Source organism: Triticum urartu, chromosome 7A, assembly GCF_056163025.1.
Source record: "Triticum urartu cultivar PI428250 chromosome 7A, HENAU_Tu73, whole genome shotgun sequence".
NCBI lineage: Eukaryota > Viridiplantae > Streptophyta > Magnoliopsida > Poales > Poaceae > Triticum > Triticum urartu.
The window spans coordinates 396,891,285-396,913,304 of record NC_141879.1 but is presented as its reverse complement, the minus strand read 5'-3'; the positions used below and the strand labels follow the sequence as shown (position 1 = coordinate 396,913,304).

The 22,020-nt window shown below is 45.5% G+C and overlaps 1 protein-coding gene across 1 annotated transcript; it reads right to left on the bottom strand.

Moving 5' to 3' along the window:
• Window positions 1–18,734: 18,734 nt before the first annotated feature.
• On the bottom strand, window positions 18,735–20,464 carry ENH1 (rubredoxin family protein). The gene is made up of 6 exons (XM_048686961.2): window positions 20,186–20,464; window positions 19,917–20,102; window positions 19,499–19,665; window positions 19,294–19,378; window positions 19,147–19,215; window positions 18,735–19,029 (listed from the first exon to the last, which is right to left on the bottom strand). The coding sequence occupies exons 1-6, from the start codon at window positions 20,285–20,287 to the stop codon at window positions 18,859–18,861; spliced, it is 780 nt and encodes a 259-aa protein (XP_048542918.1). The 5' UTR covers window positions 20,288–20,464; the 3' UTR covers window positions 18,735–18,858.
• Window positions 20,465–22,020: the final 1,556 nt, after the last annotated feature.

The window sequence follows — 22,020 nt, the reverse complement described above, 5'->3', positions numbered from 1 at the left end:
GCAATTTCTGATGCTGGTAAATGTGACTTTCGTGCACATGTCTTTGATCACCTATCAGGTGGTTTGGAATATACATGGCATTGCTTACCACCACGTGGAAGGTCCGGAGGAATCTTAATTGGGATACAAACTGAAAGTGCTAGTGATCGACTAGAGGGGGGGTGAATAGGCGATTTTTATGAAAGTCTTCAAAACATGTAAGTTTCGAAGACAAACGATAGAAATAAACCTATTACCATGCAGCGGAAGGTAGACTACACTAGGCAAACCATAGTCACGTATTCAATGAAGTGAAAGCACAATGACTAATAGCAGCTAGGCAGTAAGGATCAGGTAGGAAGATATTGAGAAGCCAATCGGTACACGTAATCACTTAGTGAAGTCGAATGGTGATGCTATCGTACAATGACTTCACAAGAACCAACAGTAAGTAAAGGGAAGGGAAGGATGAAACCAGTGACTCGTTGAAGACAATGATTTGTTGGACCAGTTCTAGTTGCTGTGACAACTGTATGTCTGGTTAGGGAGGCTGAGATTCAACTCAGAAGACCTCGTCTTCACCTTATTCCCCTTGAGCTAAGGACACCCAGTCCTCGCCCAATCACTCTGGTAAGTCTTCAAGGTAGACTTCCAAACCTTCATAGACTTTGTTCACCGGCGATCCACAATGACTCTTGGATGCTCAGAACGCGGCCCCTAACCGGCTGGAGGATCCACAATCCTCAAGTGTAATAAGTCTTCAAATCACACAGACAAGAAGACTTAAGTGATGCCTAACACTCTTTGGCTCTGGGTGGTTAGGGCTTTATCCTCTCAAGGAATTCTCTCTCAAAGGCTTCGAGGTGGGTTGCTCTCAAACGACAAAAGCCGTACTTTAACTCTGAGCAGCCAACCGTTTATGGTTGTAGGGGGTGGGCTATGTATAGCCACTAGGCAACCCGACCTGATTTGTCCGAAATGACCCTGGGTCACTAAGGAACTGAAACGTGTTCCAACGATCAGATTTCAAACACACACGGCAACTTTACTTGGGCTACAAGCAAAGCTGACTTGTCCGACTCTGAACAAGATTCGCTCTCATAGTCTTCACTCGAAGACATAGGATTTTGGTTAAGCATCACTTCAGTCATTCTGACTGGTTCTCTTGGACCCCACTTAATAGTACGGTGGTTCCTATAACTCAATCAAAGAAGAAAAAGAACTACGAAAGATCTAAGTCTTCGCGCTCCATAGTCTTCATGTGATGTCTTCTCTTGTCATAGTCTTCAATGTGAATGTCTTCACATACCACCTTTGACTTCAATGTCTTCATACATTTTTAGGGGTCATCTCTGGTAGGAAAACCGAATCAATGAGGGACTTCTACCTGTGTTATCCTGCAGTTCTCACAAACACAATAGTCCCTCAACTAGGTTTGTCGTCAATACTCCAAAACCAACTAGGGGTGGCACTAGATGCACTTACAATCTCCCCCTTTTTGGTGATTGATGACAAACTAGTTGAAGTTTTCAATGGGGAATATAATATGTGAAATTGTAAAGGATAAGGAATTGTCTTCATAAGATGCAAGGGCTCCCCCTGAAGATATGCGCATATAAGTAATTTGCTTTTGGAATGCAAATGCACATGGCAGGTTGTACTTGTGGAGATCCTCTTCAACTTATGATGACAATTCATCATGCATGAAAAGTATGTGAAGATAATGACATGCATAATGAAAAATGGACGTCTGCAAAATGATCTAAGTGCGGAATTTATCGTCACACATGCGGAATTTATCATCGCATCACAGAATACCAAATAAGTAGCAACGACCATCGAGTTTAAGTGTTACAACTCAAAGAACCAAATGTATCAAAATGAGAGTTGTAAACACTAGGCAAAACATAAAATAACCGCCCATATGGACCCGCTTGAAGACTATCAAACTCATATAATTCTCCCCCTTTTGTCAGTAAGGACCAAGAAGGTTCGAAGACATAGAGCATCTACTCGTTCCCATGAGGAGTAGATGAAGCAGCAAGGTCGTCAGTGGTGTTCGGCGGTGCAGAAGAACTCGGAGCAGTGTCGATGCATGCAGAAGTAGGGGGCGGTGAAGTGGCATCATCTTCGTCCTCGATCACTCTGGCATTCACAGTTGCCGTAGAGGAAGAGAACTCAGAGTCTTCAAGAGATGGAGTTCATCGCAGCACAGTCCTTCGGGGAGGTGTGGAGTCAAACTTGAAACGTTCAGAGAAACCATCCTCTTGAAGATCATCCTCAGAACACATAAGCGTCAACCCTTTCCATGTACGCTGACAGGTTTCATGGGCAATAAAGGCATTCTTGGTGGCAAGATTTCGAATGCAGTTGACATCCACCAAGAGGCTTTGCATTTGGCGCTTCAGCCAGTCATGATGCCTATCCTGTTTCTGATGAAGAGCTACAAGAAGCTCTCGGTCATTGAGAACACGAGATCGCTTCTTGGGCCGTTGGGCAATGGTGCTTTCAGTGGCTTCAGTGAGGGCACGATGAGGTGCACGTGTAGTACCAGCCAGAGGATAAACACGAGTGACTGCTTCAACTCCTTCAATGTTCTGAGAGAAACTTTGATGCTCAGCATTTTGAAGACTAAGAGGCTCCTTGGCAGGCTCTGGATAAATGGCTTCAACGGACATATCCACGTCAGGCAGAAAGATCCGATGATTGCGAGCAGATGGCTGATATGAGATAGCTGAGTGGAGTTTGATCAGCCGCATTATCCATGGAGCGTAGAACTTCAAGCCAAAAAGATCAGATCCTGATGCAGCAAGTTGGCGGATGAAGAAGTCTTGTGCGTTGAAGCATTTGCCGTGAAGAATATAGAAGACCAAAGTCTTCATTGCACCTTCCAGCTTTGCATGTGGAGAATGTCCTTTGATAGGCCAGAGAGTTCGCCTTATAATGTGATAGATAGTCCGTGGCAGATACTCAAGGTCTTCAATAAAGAACTCCTTAGGATATGCAGCATCTGGAGGCAAAGGCTTCATCATACTGAGCATCTGACTCATGTTCGGTTCAGGCTTCTGAAAGATGCTCTCGATAGCTTCACTGTGAAGCTGACAGCCAGGTTCATAGAGATCTCCAGGAGTGGGTAGACCAGTGAGCTCAATGATATCAAAGGCTTTGGCTTCGTGATGAACATTTCCAGTCATCCACTCAAGGACCCAAGTCTTTGGATCTCTGTTGTAGCCTCGTATGTGAAGAGTGGCATAAAATTGGAGCAGCAACTCTTCGTTCCAGTGCTCTTGGTCGGTGACGAAAGGCAACAATCCAGCCTCTTTGAAGCAATCCAAAGCTTCTTCCAAGCAGGGCAGACCAGTTATTGCTTCGATGTCAAGACGCATATGAGGGAAGATGCGACCTTGATTGTACAGAATGCATGAGTAATAACTTCGTTGCGGATAGCTCCAGAACCGATCAGAAGATATTCTTTCCCTTGAGTAGGGGTTCTTGGAGCTATTGAAGAAGGTGTTGTCTGCTTTGAAGCCGTTGACATTAAAGGATCCAGGTGCTGATGCAAGACCTGGAAACCTGGGCAATCTTGGCATTGGCTTCTGTACCTGAGGCCTGTGCTCAACATGATAATCAAACTGAGGACCAGCAGAAGGTGCAGGAACAGGAGCAGTGGCAGAGGTGTTGGGATGCACAACATAGGCTTCAGGAGCAGTTGCATCAATGGCTTCATTGACTTCTGGCATTGGTGCAGGCTCTACATTTGCTTCAGCCATGACAACGTCATTGGCTTCATTTGTGTTGGTGGTGGCAGCCTCAAGATTTTCTACCTCCACTTGATGAGCTGGAGGGTCGGGCACAGACACGTTCTCCTCGAGAACAGCTTCTTCAGTAGTTGGGGGAGTAGGGACATGTTCTTCTTCTTGGGTGTCGTCGGTTGATGCAGCCGGAATGTCTTCAGCAGCTTTAGCCTCAGACTTAGAGACATTCACAGTAGGAGTGGCATCTGGAAACACTTGACGTGCAACAGATTGGTGGGGCACTTCTCCTTCTGGAACGCTCGAAAGAGGGACTTGAGACCTTGGTCCTTTGCGAAGCCTGCGTAACGCTGTCGACGCCTTTGGAGATGTTGTTGGCTGGACCTCAAAGTCATCTTCTTCTTCTTGCCGGGGTGGTGTGACTTGTTGTTGTGGGTGATCAGCCCATGATGCATCCTGAGCAATTGGCGTCAGAGGACGACCAATGCTGATGAGTTCGCTGTGCGTAAGCACAGGCGATGATACCTGTTGGTGCTCGATCTGAGGAAGAACTACATCATCTTCAACATTGTCATGGTGACCAATGTCTTCAGCAGCGGTGGGATCAACTGCTGGAATGTCTTCAGCTGTATGAGCCTCTGTGGAAGCAGGCTCATGGACAATCTGTTGGCGCTCTTGGTGTGTAGATGCAGGGCGAACCATTGAGATAGGTTCAACAGCTAAGGGCTCTGTGGGAGCAGCCCGTTCCTTCTTGGTCTTCCGCTTCTTCTTGGAGGGAACAACATCAGAGGCTTCAGGATGTTTCCTCTTTCTGGCTTCAGCCTCAGCAGTCCTCGTCTTCTTTAGTTCTGAAGCGGTTGACCTGACCTTTGGCTTTGAGCCAGTCATGCTGGCTGGGAAGACAATGGGATGTGCTTCCTGCCTTGGTGCGTCGGGTGTGGCCACAGCGGGCTTCTTTTTCTTCTTTGCAGCCATCCTGGGATCGATGCCAGGACGACCAAGGGCCTTGCCCTTCTCAGCTTCATTGTAGGCTTGCACACACTTGTCAGCCAGGCTCTTCATGCGCTCACGAGAACCTTGAGCTTCTTCACGCTTCTTGAGAAAGGCTTCTTTGAGCTCGTGCAGCATGATCTTGAAGTTCTTGACCTCTTGCACACTGAGCTTGGCCATATGCTTCTTAAATTGAGCTTTCTCAAAGTCGATCTTTTGCTTCAGTTCAACGATGTGCTGGGCTATAGCTAGCTCTGAAGCAATGGCGCCATGGAAGGCAACACTGAGGCCAATCGGAAGTTGCAAATCTTCAAAGCTGAGGTTGGGCGTGTCAAACCACTCATCAATGAAGTTATGGATGATTGCCACATCAAAGACAGGAAAATCATTGAAGATTTCTGCTTCTTCTTTGCTCTTGATCAGTTGCTCAAGAGCGTCATCTGCTAGATCTTCATCGCTGGACTGATCAATGGCATCATTGCGCAGAATAGCAGCAGCAGTCAGTTCTTGGTTGGTGTGTTGCAGAGGCATCTTCACTTTCGAGGGCTTGGAGATGCGTGACAAATCTTCAGACTGCACACTGTCTTCAGGAGGTGCAGTAGCCAGTGGCTTCGCCCGTGATATTTTTGGTGCTGAGGTAGGCTTTGAAGCTTTAGGCTGCTTCAGTTTCTTTGGCTTCGGCAGTGCAGGCGCTTCATCAGATTCAGCGCCATCTGCAGGCTCATCCACGGCTGTCCCTTGAACCATGATATGAGTGATGAGACCGTCCAGGTTGTAGAAGGGCCCAACAAGATTGGGTTCAGCTTCGCAGGTGCCATCGGCACGGGGAGCAAAGGGACCAGAGTTGAAGTCTAGTCCCAAAGACTTCTTGTTCTGCTTCGCCGAATTCTGGGCAAACTGGAAGTTGCGCTTGAACAGATTGTCGTCGCGACACCATAGCAATGACGATGGGTCAGCATCCGCAGGCTGTGGTCCACGGACCATGCAGGGATAGAAGCCTTGTTCAATGGCTTCATCTCTGGACCTGGGTTGAAGATTTCTGTATAGGATGTCTCCCCATGGTCGCTTGATGGCATTCTTCTCAGCATATTCCTTGGTCACAAACCTGTACTTGAACCACTGTTCTGCCCAATATCGTCGAATCCATTGGATTCGTGTCTTGCGCTGATTGTAATCCTCTTCTGGATCTGTCTTGTACAGCTCTGAGAGGTCATCGGGCAGATCTCTTGATGTTTCACCTCGACGCTTTCTGCCACCCTTCCTTGCTGATTTCTCTGCAGCCATGAACTTTAAACTGAATGGCTTCAATACGTTCAAAGGCTTCAAAGGCTTTCGCTTGCTGGACAAACAGGAACTGGCTTCGGGAGAATTTATATGATGTTGTAAGAATTCTGCAAATGAATGCAGACTATGAGAACCAAGGAATTCTCCCACGGACATGTACCCGTGATAGCATTAAGGTGCGAGGGAAGGGGAAGAGGTCATATGCATTCTCAGAAGATTTTGAAGATAAATCAGTTTAGAAGACATTGACCTCATCGTGCGAAGACATTCACTCATAGATAAGGAGTTGGTTCCAGATTTGTACGAATCCACGGATCAGTACAAGTGAGGAATCTAACTACTTTGTGAAGCATAAGTGAACATCCTGGGCATATTATGAGATGCAGTATGAAATAGATCCAACTTGTGTGAACAGAAACTGCTTGTGGTAGAAAGTGACGAATCTATAGATCAAAGGGGCCGTAAAAAGGAAGTTTTATTTACCACACGAAGAACTGCTAGACGGAGTGGAAGAGGAGGCCGAGAAGTTCGATCGTCCATGCCCTAACTTGGCGACGGAGGACACCTACGGTGGCGGCGGAGAAGACGATGTCCGCGGCTGGCGTGAAGACAGCGTCGGAGAGGTCGCGGCAGCTAAGCGCTTCGTCGCCAGCGTCGTCGAGGGCTAGCGGTGGCGCTAGGATTTGAGCGAGAGTGGAAGAAAGGATAACGACTGTGGTGAGGCGTGTATTTATAGGGACAGGGACGAGACAGTGTTATTACACAGGTGCCCCTGGCGCTTCACATCTGAAGGACACGTGGCCATCATGCAACATATCGGAGGTTGTTCCACGTTCCCACGCACGCCTGGATTGTTGGGTGGTCGTTCCTACTTCTCCGGGTTTCATGTGAAGGAATTAGCATTGAAAACGGACTTAATGTTTGTCTCTGTATCTTCTGGTGACAAGGACGCAGAGAAGACATTCGACAGTTTCAAGAGAATGCATATGATTTGGAGAGATAGAGTTTGAGATAGAAAGCATAGAGAGGTTAGGGTCCAATCACATTCACTTAGTTCAAAAGATTCAACAAGAAGACATAGCTATAAGTGAATGCTGTAGAGGACAGAAAACTAGTATATATATATGTGAAAAAGACAATCAAACCAACATAGTGAAGATAATCATGAGGACAAGTTGAGAATGAAGACAAACAAAATGTGAAGACATAGCAAATGTAACGCCATGGGTAAAACACTTCAAACAGAAGAATTTGGTGGTGGCGTTACCCACCGTATAGGAAGTATTAGACCCAGACACGGCGCACAATTATCATGGCACTCCGAAGTCAAATTCCACATTAATGTATTCACACTTGGAATGTATGTCTTCATTGATTGAAGATATACTTTACTTCATGTGTTGCACATCTAAGTCATCAATATGCATAAGTGTTAGGATGTGTGCCTGATCACAGGACATTTGAGGATTCCAAGATATTTAGCTCACACCGTAACTTGCAAAATCTCTTCTCATCCAAGGGCTTGGTGAAGATATCTGCCAATTGCTCTTCAGTGTTGACGTGTATGATATCAATATCTTCCTTCACAACATGATCTCTGAGAAAGTGATGACGAATTTCAATGTGCTTTGTCTTCGAGTGCTGAATTGGGTTGTTGGCAATCTTGATGGCGCTTTCGTTGTCCCAGTAGAGTGGCACTTGCTTCAGATGAATGCCATAGTCTTTGAGTGTTTGCTTCATCCACAGAAGCTGAGCGCAGCAAGATCCAGCAGCAATGTATTCAGATTCAGAAGTGGAGAGAGATACACAGTTCTGCTTCTTTGAAGACCAACATACAAGTGATCGTCCCAGAAAATGACATGTGCCTGATGTAGACTTGTGATCCACCTTGTCACCAGCATAATCAGCATCTGAGAATCCAACCAGATCAAACTCTGAGCCCTTTGGATACCATAATCCTAGAGTTGGGGTGTAAGCCAAATATCGAAGAATTCGCTTCGCAGCTAAGTGATGCGATTCCTTTGGTGCCGCTTGGAATCGAGCACACATGCAAACACTAAGCATAATATCTGGCCTAGGATAAAGTAAAGAACCAATCATGGAGCGGTATACCTTTTGATCGAACTCTTTACCATTGTCGTCGGGACCCAGATGATGTTTGGCTGGCATTGGCGTCGTAAAGCCTCTGCAGTCTTGCATACCAAACTTCTTCAGGTAATCTTTGAGATACTTCTCTTGAGATATAAAGATGCCGTTGCGTTGCTGACGTATTTGAAGACCAAGGAAGAACTTTAGCTCACCCATCATGGACATCTGATATTGCTCTTGCATCATATATCCAAACTCTTCACTGTATTTCTGATTGGTGCAGCCGAAGATAATGTCATCCACATATATTTGGCACACAAACAGTTCACCATCATATGTCTTCGTGAAGAGAGTGGGGTCGAGGGAACCAGATTTGAAGCCTTTGCTCTTCAGGAAGTCTTTGAGTGTGTCATACCAAGCCCGAGGGGCTTGTTTGAGGCCATACAGTGCCTTGTTGAGCTTGTACACCATGTCAGGATGTTTTGGATCTTCAAAGCCAGGAGGTTGTGCAACATACACTTCTTCTTCAATCTTGCCATTAAGAAAAGCGCTCTTCACATCCATTTGATATAGAAGTATGTTATGATGATTTGCATAGGCCAGCAGTATGCGTATGGCTTCAAGTCTAGCCACAGGAGCAAATGTTTCATCGAAGTCAATCCCTTCAACTTGAGTGTATCCTTGAGCAACGAGATGAGATTTGTTTCTGACAACTTGACTATGCTCATCTTGCTTGTTGCGATATATCCATTTGGTGCCTATTATATTGTGCTTCCGAGGATCGGGACGCTTAACCAATTCCCATACATTATTCAGCTCAAACTGTTGAAGCTCTTCTTGCATAGCTTGAATCCATTCAGGTTCCATGAAGGCTTCTTCAACTTTCTTGGGTTCAGTTATTGAGACGAATGCGAAGTTCCCACAGAAATTTGCTAGCTGTGTTGCCCTTGAACGAGTGAGTGGACCTGGTGCATTGATGCTATCAATTATTCTCTCAATCTGCACTTCATTTGCAACACGAGGATGTACAGGACGAAGATTTTGCTCTTGCTGATCATTGTCATTGTTAGAGGGATTGTCTTCAGGCTGAGCATTGTTTTCAGGTTGATCAGGTGCGGAGATGATAAGTTCCTCTTCAGGTTGAGCTTCAAAAGGTATGATTTCTCCAGTTCCCATAAGTTTGATTGATTCACTAGATGGAACTTCATCTAGCACATTTGGCAGGTGCTCTCTTTGTGAGCCGTTAGTCTCATCGAACCGCACATCCACTGTTTCAACCGCTTTATAATGAAAGAGATTGAAGACTCTGTAGGAGTGCGAATCCTTTCCATATCCAAGCATAAAACCCTCATGTGCTTTTGGTGCAAATTTTGAAGTGTGATGTGGATCCTTGATCCAGCACCTGGCGCCAAATACTCTGAAGTAACTGACATTTGGCTTCTTGCCAGTAAGGAGCGCATAGGATGTCTTGTTCAGAAGCTTGTGAAGATAAACACAGTTGATGATATGGCATGCAGTGTCAATGGCTTCAGGCCAGAATTTTCTTGGAGGCTTGCATTCATCAAGCATCGTCCGAGCCATCTCAATAAGTGTTCTGTTCTTGCGTTCGACGACGTCATTCTGCTGTGGCATGTACGGAGCTGAGAATTCATGTGTGATGCCCAAAGTATCAAGATATGTATCTAGGCCAGTGTTCTTGAATTCAGTGCCATTGTCACTACTGATGTGCTTTATCTTGGCGCCATGGTTGTTCATTGCTCGATTGGCGAAGCGTCTGAAGACATCCTGCACTTCAGTCTTGTAAAGGATTATATGCACCCAAGTATATCTTGAATAATCATCAACAATGACAAAGCCATAGAGACAAGCAGTAGTAGTAAGAGTTGAGTAATGAGTGGGACCGAAGAGATCCATGTGTAGCAGTTCGAAGGGTTGAGTCGTTGTCATGATTGTCTTCGAGGGATGCTTGGCCCTCGTCATCTTTCCTGCTTCACAGGCACCGCATAAGTGATCCTTCTTGAACTTGACGCCCTCGATGCCTATGACATGCTTCTTCCTTGCAAGGGTGTGGAGGTTCCTCATGCCAGCATGCCCTAGCCTTCGATGCCAGAGCCAGCATTCATAAGCTTTTGCTAGAAGACATACTGCAAGTTGTGGTCCTGCTGAGAAATCTACCACGTACAAATCATCTTTCCGATACCCTTCAAACACTAGAGACTTGTCAGATTCCATTAGTACAAGGCAACGATATTTTCCAAACATCACAATCATGTTTAAATCGCAAAGCATTGAGACAGACATTAAGTTGAAACCAAGGGATTCAACAAGCATGACTTTATCCATGTGTTGATCCCTTGAGATTGCAACTCTACCTAGACCCAATACCTTGCTTTTACCAGTGTCAGCAAATGTGATGTGACTTTTGTTAGATGGACGTAAAGTTGAGTCCATGAGAAGGCTTCGCTTGCCAGTCATGTGATTTGTACACCCACTATCAATGATCCATTCTGAAGCAGCTGGTGTCGTACCCTACAGTGCAGTTAGGGGGATAGGCTTCACGAAGAGAGTTGTGAAGCAAAAACATTTGACGAACCAGTGGATTATTAAAGCTTAGATCAAGATTAGGACTGATAGGGCAAGTTGCAAGCGATTCAGAAACAAAGTACATAATAAGACCATTTGGGCATTTGATCTTGCGCCCTGCAAGATGTTTAAGGTCCCCAGCAATAGTGTCAGGCGATTTTGGTTTTCGGCTGGAGACCTTTCCCTGCAAAAGAGAGTTAAGATTTCTTAGCCACCCACATCTTCAGGGGTGGCTTCGAAGAAATAAGTCTGAGTGCAGCATCTGAGAACTTTGGCTTTGGAGCCCTAGCAAAAAGTCTTGCAGGTGGACAATAGTACTCATAAGAATAAGCAGAATAGTTCTTGGTCTTATGAACATGGCGGTTTGATGGACCGCGCTCATATTCATAGGCCTGAGTATGGCTTCCCTGCAAAACATTTGCATTAGTGTGACTTAGGTGAGTCCTCTGTCTGTATGAAGCCTTTGGACCGTATGAAGCCTGTGGTCTGGGGTTTGTCTTCTTCACTTGTGGTGTCATGATGACATTCACAGGGAGATTCTCCAAACACCTTTTTGGCACCCAGATCTTCTTCATAGGCGGCCCATTCCTGCAGTTAGTACCAATATACCTGGCAAACACTTCACCATTCTGATTCTTAAACAGTTTATAGTTTGCATCAAAGGATTCATCAATAACAATGGGGTTAGCACAAGTGAAGCCAGATAGGGTGGATGGATCTGCTGAAGGTTCCTTTGCAGCAACCCATGTGGTTTTGGGGTACTGCTCAGGTTTCCAGTAAGAGCCATCAGCATTCATTTTCCTTTTGAACCCAACACCCACTTTCCTAGGGTTTCGGTTCAGGATCTGCCTTTTGAGGACATCACATAGTGTCTGATGCCCTTTGAGACTTTTGTACATCCCTGTTTCAAGCAGTGTCTTCAACCTAGCATTCTCATCAGCAATAGCAGTGGTATCCTCAGCAGAGGGGTTAGTTACCACATCAACAGTTGAAGATATTGCAACAGTAGCAGCAGTAGAACATTCAGCAACAGAAGTAGCGTTATCACGCTCAATGCATTTAAGACATGGTGGTTCAAATCCTTCCTGAGCTGAACTGATTTGTTTGGCGCGAAGTGACTCGGTTTCCTTTTGAAGATCTTCATGAGCCGCTCTCAATTTCTCAAGATCTTGCTTCCTTTGAAGATAATCATAGGAAAGCCTTTCATGAGTTGTTGAGAGCATTTCATGACGACTTTCAAGTTCCTCATACTTAACGTGAAGATTTTTTATGTCTTCAATTAAGGACTGAGATCGAGTCATTTCAGCGTCTAACAGATCATCGCTTTTGTCTAACAGTTTTTGAATGTGTTCCATAGCTTTCTTTTGTTCAGTTGCAATTTTAGCAAGTGTTTTGTAGCTGGGTTTGGAACCACAATCAGAGTCATCGTCACTAGATGTTTGATAGTGAGTAGTGCGTGTGTTTACCTTGGCACCGCGTGCCATGAAGCAGTAGGAAGGAGCGAAGTAGTCTTTGTCATTTGCATCGGTGTCGGTGATGAAGTCATTGTCTTCAGTGTTGAAGATGGACTTGACAACGTATGCTGTAGCCAGACTTGCAACGCTAGAATCGGACTCCTCCTCAGATTCCACCTCCACCTCCTCAGAAGCGGACTCCTCCTCAGAGTCCATTTCCTTGCCAACAAACGCATGTGCCTTGCCAGATGAGCTCTTCTTGTGTGATGAAGACTTGGAGGAAGACTTGGAAGAAGATTTTGAGTATTTCTTCTTCTTCTTGTCGTCAGAGTCATACTCCTTGCTCTTCTTCTTCTTCTTCTTGTTCTCATTGTCCCACTGTGGACACTCAGAGATGTAGTGGCCAGGTTTCTTGCACTTGTGACATGTTCTCTTCTTGTAGTCATGAGAAGAAACTTCATCATTCCTTGAGCTTGATCGTGAAGACTTTCTGAGGCCTTTCTTCTTGGTGAAATTTTGGAACTTCTTCACAAGCATAGCAAGCTCCCTTCCAATGTCTTCAGGATCATCAAAACTGCTGTCGGATTCTTCTTCAGATGAGGAGACAACCTTTGCCTTCAAGGTACGAGTTCACCCATAGTTGGGACCGTAGATGTCTCTTTTCTCAGAAAGCTGAAATTCGTGTGTGTTGAGCCTCTCAAGTATGTCAGACGGATCGAGTGTCTTGAAATCAGGACATTCTTGAATCATCAGGGCTAGGGTGTCAAACGAACTGTCAAGTGATATCAGGAGTGTCTTGACGACTTCATGCTTGGTGATCTCAGTAGCGCCGAGGGCTTGAAGCTCATTTGTGATGTCAGTGAGTCGATCAAACGTGAGCTGGACATTCTCATTGTCATTTCTCTTGAAGCGGTTGAAGAGGTTGCGAAGGACACTGATTCTCTGATCTCTCTAGGTTGAGACGCCTTCGTTGACCTTGGATAGCCAGTCCCAGACAAGCTTAGATGTTTCCAAAGCACTCACATGGCCATACTGTCCTTTGGTCAGATGACCACAGATGATATTCTTGGCAGTAGAGTCCAGTTGAACGAACTTATTGACATCAGCGGCAGTGACACCTTCTCCAGCCTTGGGAACACCGTTCTTGACGACATACCATAGGTCGACATCAATGGCTTCAAGATGCATGCGCATCTTATTCTTCCAGTAGGGATATTCAGTTCCATCAAAGACGGGGCACGCAGCGGAGACTTTAATTATCCCTGCAGTCGACATAGCTAAAACTCCAGGTGGATAAACCGAATCACACAGAATAAGGGAGTACCTTGCTCTGATACCAATTGAAAGTGCTAGTGATCGACTAGAGGGGGGTGAATAGGCGATTTTTATGAAAGTCTTCAAAACATGTAAGTTTCGAAGACAAACGATAGAAATAAACCTATTACCATGCAGCGGAAGGTAGACTACACTAGGAAAACCATAGTCACGTATTCAATAAAGTGAAAGCACAATGACTAATAGCAGCTAGGCAGTAAGGATCAGGTAGGAAGATATTGAGAAGCCAATCGGTACACGTAATCACTTAGTGAATTCTAATGGTGATGCTATCGTACAATGACTTCACAAGAACCAACAGTAAGTAAAGGGAAGGGAAGGATGAAACCACTGACTCGTTGAAGACAATGATTTGTTGGACCAGTTCCAGTTGCTGTGACAACTGTACGTCTGGTTAGGGAGGCTGAGATTCAACTCAGAAGACCTCGTCTTCACCTTATTCCCCTTGAGCTAAGGACACCCAGTCCTCGCCCAATCACTCTGGTAAGTCTTCAAGGTAGACTTCCAAACCTTCACAGACTTCATTCATCGACGGTCCACAGTGACTCTTGGATGCTCAGAACGCGACGCCTAACCGGCTGGAGGATCCATAGTCCTCAAGTGTAATAAGTCTTCAAATCACACAGACAAGAAGACTTAAGTGATGCCTAACACTCTTTGGCTCTGGGTGGTTAGGGTTTTATCCTCTCAAGGAATTCTCTCTCAAAGGCTTCAAGGTGGGTTGCTCTCAAACGACAAAAGCCGTACTTTAACTCTGAGCAGCCAACCGTTTATGGTTGTAGGGGGTGGGCTATTTATAGCCACTAGGCAACCCGATCTGATTTGTCCGAAATGACCCTGGGTCACTAAGGAACTGACACGTGTTCCAACGGTCAGATTTCAAACACACACGGCAACTTTACTTGGGCTACAAGCAAAGATGACTTGTCCGACTCTGAACAAGATTTGCTCTCATAGTCTTCACTCGAAGACATAGGATTTTGGTTAAGCATCACTTCAGTCATTCTGACTGGTTCTCTTGGACCCCACTTAATAGTATGGTGGTTCCTATGACTCAATCAAAGAAGAAAAAGAACTACGAAAGATCTAAGTCTTCGCGCTCCATAGTCTTCATGTGATGTCTTGTCTTGTCATAGTCTTCAATGTGAATGTCTTCACATACCACCTTTGACTTCAATGTCTTCATACATTTTTAGGGGTCATCTCTGGTAGGAAAACCGAATCAATGAGGGACTTCTACCTGTGTTATCCTGCAATTCTCACAAACACATTAGTCCCTCAACTAGGTTTGTCGTCAATACTCCAAAACCAACTAGGGGTGGCACTAGATGCACTTACACAGACCACAACCATGGACTTGTTAGCTTTTTTGGTTGGTGAATTTCACATCAAATTCCACCTACGAAATAGAGCTGACAATTATACATGGAGCCTGGTCGCAGTCTATGGGGCTGCCCAAGATGAGAATAAATCCGCTGTCCTTCGGGAATTGATGAACTTGGCTAAGGATAACCCCCATCCAATGCTTATTGGAGGCGACTTCAATATCCTTAGATACCAGGAAGAGAAAAATAATGATCGTTTTGACACACACTGGCCTTTCTTATTCAACACTGTAATTGATTGTTTGAATCTTCGAGAAGCTAGTATGTCGGGGCGACAGTTCACTTGGGCCAACAACCGTCCGGTGCCGACATACGAGAAACTCGATCGAGTACTCATGGATACCGAATGGGAATTAAAATTCCCTATGGTAACAGTGCATGCCCTAGAGCGTATTGAGTCACTTTCGGACCATGCACCCATCATTCTTGATTCTAACTCTACTAGCTCTCCCACTGTTCGCCGTCCATTCAAATTTGAATTGGGATGGTTTTGCGGATATAGTTAAGAATTTATGGGAGAGGCATGTAGTTGGTCGCACACCGATTCAAATATGGAACTTCAAAATTGGATCCATGAGGCGGTTCCTAACCGGATGGGCCAAACACACAAGTGGTATATATAAAAAAGAAAAGCAACGCCTTTCCACTATTATAGATGACCTCGACAAAATAGCAGAGACTCGCATTTTGTCTCAACACGAGATTGATATGAAAAATCGATCCAATGAGCAGATTGCACGTCTATTGCGAGAAGAGGAAATCAAGTGGTATCGAAGATCAGGTGCCCAATTCATTTTGGAGGGAGAAAACAATACACGATATTTCCAAATGGTCGCCAATGGGCGGCATAGGAAGAAGTGTATTTTTAGCCTCCAACAGGATGAGGGACGGATTGAGGGTCAGGCAGAGCTCAAGCGTTATATAACCAAATACTACAAGTGTCTGTTTGCGGCTCTAGAGGAAGGGAACTTCACTCTAGATGAGACCCGAACAGATGCCATTTCAAAAGTCACAGAAGAAGAGAATGATATCCCGACGGCACCTTACTTTCAAGAGGAGGTGCGAGCTGTGGTGTTCCAAATGGAACATAACAAAGCTCTAGGCCCTGATGGTTTCCCCGTGGAGTTCTATCAGAACTTCTGGGATGTCATCAAGACTGACCTAATGGAGTTGTTCAATTTTTTTCATGCCGGCCAACTAGACCTATCTAGGCTTAATTTTGGCGAGATTGTTTTGTTGCCAAAGACTAAGGAGGCTGAAGAGATTCAATAGTTCAGACCGATCTGCCTCCTTAATGTCAGCTTCAAAATCTTCACCAAAGTTGCGACTAATAGGCTCAACGCGGTCGCCGATCATGTTGTTCAGCCATCCCAAACGGCTTTCATGCAAGGACGAAATATACTCGATGGAATAGTAATCCTTCACGAGACCGTCCATGAGATGCACCGGAAGAACATGAGTGGAGTAGTATTTAAAATTGACTTTGAAAAGGCATACGACAAAGTCAAATGGTCATTTCTCCAACAAACCCTAAGAATGAAAGGTTTCTCAGATAAATGGCGCGACTGGGTCCAAAATTTCGTTACTGGAGGTAGTGTGGCTATAAAAGTCAATGATGATGTAGGTCATTACTTCCAGTCGAAAAAGGGATTACGACAGGGTGACCCAGTGTCTCCAATGTTATTTAACATTGTCACTGACATGTTGGCTACTTTGATCAAACGCGCCAAACAAGACGGTCAAATTGCAGGAGTAGTGCCACATCTTGTGGATGGCGGACTCTCTATCTTGCAATATGCCGATGATACAATTCTTTTTATGGAACACGACCTAGATAAGGCTAAAAATATGAAACTATTGCTTTCAGCTTTTGAGCAAATGTCAGGTCTGAAAATTAACTTCCATAAAAGCGAATTGTTCTGTTTCGGAGAAGCCAAGGAGGCGGCTGCACAATATGCTGACTTGTTCGGTTGTGCACAAGGACAATTCCTGATTAAATATTTGGGAATTCTGATTCATTATCGGCGTCTCACTAATGCGGAGTGGAAACATGTTGAAGAGCGATTGGAGAAACGGTTGAGCAGTTGGAAAGGCAAGTTGCTCTCCGTTGGAGGGCGACTAGTTTTGATCAATTCTATTCTCACAAACATGGTTCTCTACATGCTCTCATTTTTCCAAATTCCCAAAGGGGTTCTGCAAAGACTGGATTACTTCAGATCCAGATTCTTTTGGCAAGGAGATAGTGAAAATAAAAAGTATAGGCTAACCAAATGGAGTGTGGTTTGTCGACCAAAAGACTAGGGAGGTTTAGGTGTTCAGGACCTCCAGGTTAAGAATGATGTCTTGCTTAGTAAATGGCTGTTCAAGCTACTTACCGAGGATGGTGTTTGACAAACCCTGTTGTGTAATAAGTATCTAGGCCAAAAAGCGTTGTCCCAGGAATATTGGAAACCTGGTGACTCACATTTTTGGTCTGGTCTGATGGAGGTAAAGAAACATCTATTCCGCTTTGGATCATTCGCGATAAAGGACGGCTTCAAGATATGTTTTTGGGAGGACATGTGGCTAGAAAACACCACTCTTCAGGAACAGTATCCGGCCTTGTACCGAATTGTACGCGATAAAAATGATACTCTTGCGCATGTGCTCAGCTCCTCCCGGCCGAATGTATCATTTAGGAGGGATTTGATTGGCCTCCGCCTTGCGTCATGGCAACATCTTCTATCCCGTTTGGATTCGGTTAACTTGACACAAGGGAAGGATGTGTTTCGCTAGAATCTCACTACATTTGGGTCCTACACAGTTGACTCTATGTACCGTGCACTCTCGCACTCAGAGGTTCCATTGAATAATAATAAACTAATATGGAAATCAAAGATGCCATTAAAAATAAGATTTTCATGTGGTATCTTCGGAGAGGAGTTGTGCTAACAAAAGACAACCTCGCTCGACGCAACTGGCAAGGAAGTAAGAAGTGTAGCTTTTGTACTCATGACGAGACAATTAAACACCTCTTCTTTCAGTGCAAGTCCGTGCGTTCTATATAGTCAGTCATCCAAATAGCGTCCAATTTGTATCCACCAACAAGTGTTGCCAGTATATATGGTCACTGGCTTGATGGAATACTAAATACTTTTAGTACGCTAATACGGGTGGGAGCGTCTGCCTTATTATGGTCGCTTTGGCTATGTAGAAACGATTGTGTTTTTAATGGCAAAACCTCTTCTTCTATGCAGGTTATTTACCGTTGTACGCACTGGCTTCGTATGTGGTCTACGCTGCAACGAACGGAGTATCAATCGCTGTTCAAGGCGGTATGTATGTGGTTGGAGCAGGTGGCCAGGGAGTTTTTTACCCAACATGGGTGGCAACATAATCTCCGAATCGGTCCACCTCCTCCGTCGACATTGGCATAGTTTTGGACTCATATGGCTTTACTGTTGCCAACTTGTCGTTTTTTATACATACTTTGCTAGACTCTTTGTTAAGGCTATGTGCATCTTACCTATACAGAGGCCGGGTGTCGCTCATTATGCTTTGTATCCACTTGATGCTACATTATGAGTTAATAAAAGCGTCCTTTATCGGAAAAGAGGGTGTGGCAAAGCTTAGCTAATCGATCTCACAAGAAAATGCGCTTCATTCAGAATTTCTTCAAATTTTACGACATCACTTCATGAGCAACAACTCATTAAAGGGGCTTCTGTCTTACATATTAGTGCATGCCAAGATGAGGCACGTCTTTCAATACCAAGACCACATGAATGCCCACAACCATTTTGCAGAAAATCACCACTGCGTTGAGAGCAACATGACTCCAGAAACATTTCTGAAAAGTGACTGGCCTCTGGTGACAACATGATCCAAAGAATATTGGACTGCAATTAGCCTCAAACATAACATGTTGCATTTTACCCCTTCATTACTGGAATTTTCTGTTAGATAGAGTACATGAGCAATCGGTTGAGCTTGTCGGCCAGAACAAAATTTCTGAAGAGACGAACAAGCCTATTGAAGGCCATATACAAGTAAAGCCCCTATGCCAGCGATGCCGATAACCAAACTGACTATCACCGTAAGAGGTGGCAGTGCACCGCCAATGGGCTTCCCAGACTCTACGTCGTATCTCGCGAATCGCTTCTTTGGCGCATTGCACTGGGGACAGCCATACTCATCAGGCTGAAAAAAAAAGTATATGAGAAAATCGGTCATAAGTCATCAGGCTGGCAAACTACAAATGAGCACATAAAGCTGATTGGTGCTAATGGAATTAAGGAAAAATATGTCTGATCTTACCTGTTCTTCAAAAGCCTTGGGTAGAAAGTATATGTATCCACAATCAAGGCAGATGTGTGTTGCTCTAGCCTGGAAAATTGAAGGTATATATTGAGTGAGGCCTATAAGAAGTCACACTGTAGCGACCAGGGACTATTTTGATCTTACCTTCTGTGAATCAGATAACTTCCGGCCAAACCGAGGGGGCGCCGGCCTCTTGGGCAGGCGCTTCACATCAATATCACCACCACCTCTGCCATGGAGCAAAATGAGAATCTTGTAAACTCCACCTTACAGGGAAATTCAGTTTCCTGAAATCCTGATATCTGAACAAAAGCTTCGGAGGCAGAAAATGAGGAGAAGAGGTGCATACCTGCTTACTACAAAGTATACAGAGTCTGGCTTTGCTTGGATGGCTGTCTTGGTGAATCCCAGCTTGTCTGCCGGCCACAATTCATCACCGAAGAAGCTGCTTGTGTAGAGCACTTGGTCGCCTGACTTGAGCCCTGCTCTTGCTGCATTCCCTCCGGACTCCACACCCTACCGTGATTAAATCACAAACCAGTCCGTTCCCTTTTAATCCCAGCTGCTAATTGCAATCCTTGTCGATTAAATTTCTATCTAGTTTAATTCAGTTTAACATTCATCATATTGTTTTTGTTTTTTCTTTCCTTTAAATAGTAAAGTATAAATAAAGTATATAAAAATAAGCAGCTAAATTCGGATCCGATATTTTCTGGAAGAGAAGCCAAGGTGGAGGAAAGGAGAGGAGGGCGGCTGGTAGTACTGACGGTGATGACGACGCCGCCGCCGGACTTCTGGCCAAGGGTGAGGCCGAGCGGCTTGTCGACCTCCACCTCGATGTTCTTGGCCGCGCCGGCGGTCTTGGCATTCACCTGCACCAGCCTTCGCCGCGCGCCGCCCCTGCGCAACCATCTGCTGTCCACCAAGGAAACCCCACGGAAGGCAGTTTTCTTCTGCACCATCACAGACGAGAGCATCAACAAGACAACACAAAGGATGAAAGAAACATCAAGAGGGAGAAAAAAAGAGCACCCACGGCTGGTGATGTTGAGAGGATGGAAGGAAGTGACGAGTGCTGAGCCCTGACGACGGAGCAGTGCTTGGATGAGGCCGACACGGAGGAGAGCGTGGCCGCCATGGTTCTGGGCTGGGAGGATGGCTGGTAGTGGTGTGAAGGAAGATGATGCGCGAAATTTGGATGGAGATGCTGTGGCTAAGACAAGAGTGATGTTTGTGGCCTCAAAATCAGGAGCTCGTGTGGAAACCACAATGAGCATGACACTGACATGAAGAATTCACAGCCAGCCGAGCAACGCTACACGCACGGGCTTTTTTTTTTACGGGAACAACGGACTGGCTTGATTGCCATGCTTTGATCGGGTAGTTGAGGGGCCCACCCCCACTCAAAATCAGAGAGGAAGAGAAGATTAGTTTGAAATACGCCCGTAAAACCCACTAACCAGTCCGTGCATTTAGAATTTTCGCAGCCAGCCATCCGGTTTTGTTTTTGACCTCCGTTACTTGCTGATGATTAACAAATATCACGATGACTTGCTTCCTATTGTTAGCGTATATAGTTTGAGAAGAGTTAGAATTATGACATTGGTGTTAGAAATTAATACCACACTGTCAAATACACCCTCTGTTTACTAGCGTATGACGTTTTGATAGTTTAAATTGAACGGTCAAAATGTCCCGTATTAATGAACATAAGTAGTAGAGTTCTGGTGAAATTAACTCGTTCTTCCGTGTTTATGTTACCGTTAAAATTTACTGGAAAATATTCATGCTTTGTGCATATTGTTCTTAGATTTACAATATCAGTTTTTTTATTTGACTCTAACATGATATGTTGTTTGTCGGATTCAGGGTTCCGTAGACCTAAGAAGGTTCGAACTCTCGAGCGTGTGCGAAGATCTCAACCTCTCAAGCCTCCAGCTCATCGCCCTACAGCCTAGCCTCGTCGGGTACACGCACAAGCAGGGAAGAAGATGAACACGACACTTTACCCAGGTTCGGGCCACCTTGCGGTGTAAAACCCTACTCCTACTTTGTGGTGGATTGGCCTCACGAGGGGCTGAGGATGAACAAGTACAAGGGATGAACAGCCTCGCGAGGGCTATGGTGGTGAGGGTGAAAGTATCTGATCCGGGGATCCGACCTCTCTTTACCGTGGTGGCTAACCTATATTTATAGTGGCCTCGGTCCTCTTCCCCCAAAACTTAGGCGGGAAGGAATCCCACAACGGCCAATTTGAAAGGGGACAAGAAGTATATCTAATCCTGACGAAAGCTGGTCTTCCCCTGCAAAGCTTCTGGTCGTGACGTAGCTGTGGGCTCAGTGATGATCTCCGTCCTGCCGAGCTCGTGGTCTTGGTCTTATAGCACCGGAATGGAAACCTTTGGGGATTTCCCGGGAATCCGCGCTTGTCCTTGCTCCCTTAGCACCAAAACGGAAACTGCCTCCTCTGCGCCGGCTGGCCATGGTCGTCATGGGTCACGTCACTGTAGCCTTGTGAGGTTGGGTACCTGCATAGAAATCTCCGCTCCTCGGGAGGTCCCTGGGGAGGCTGCCCCCTGCGGAGGTCTTGGTGTCGTCCGCCTCGGAGGCCAGGGCCCTCGCGATGGTCTTGTCTTGGTGGCCTTGCGGATGGGCCGTACCAGGCCGTCGAGGGAGCCACGCCGTCGGCCACAGGCAGGCAAATCTGGGTACCCTGGTTTCCAGAACGCCGACAGTAGCCCCCGGATCCAAGGCGCGCCCGAGCTGGCTTCCAGGCGAAGCGAAGGGGCAGGGTCGAAGCGCCGTGGTCCCTAACCGTCTGCGGGCCAGGGTTGATGCATGGCGCTTGACGAGACGCGAATGCCTCCACTT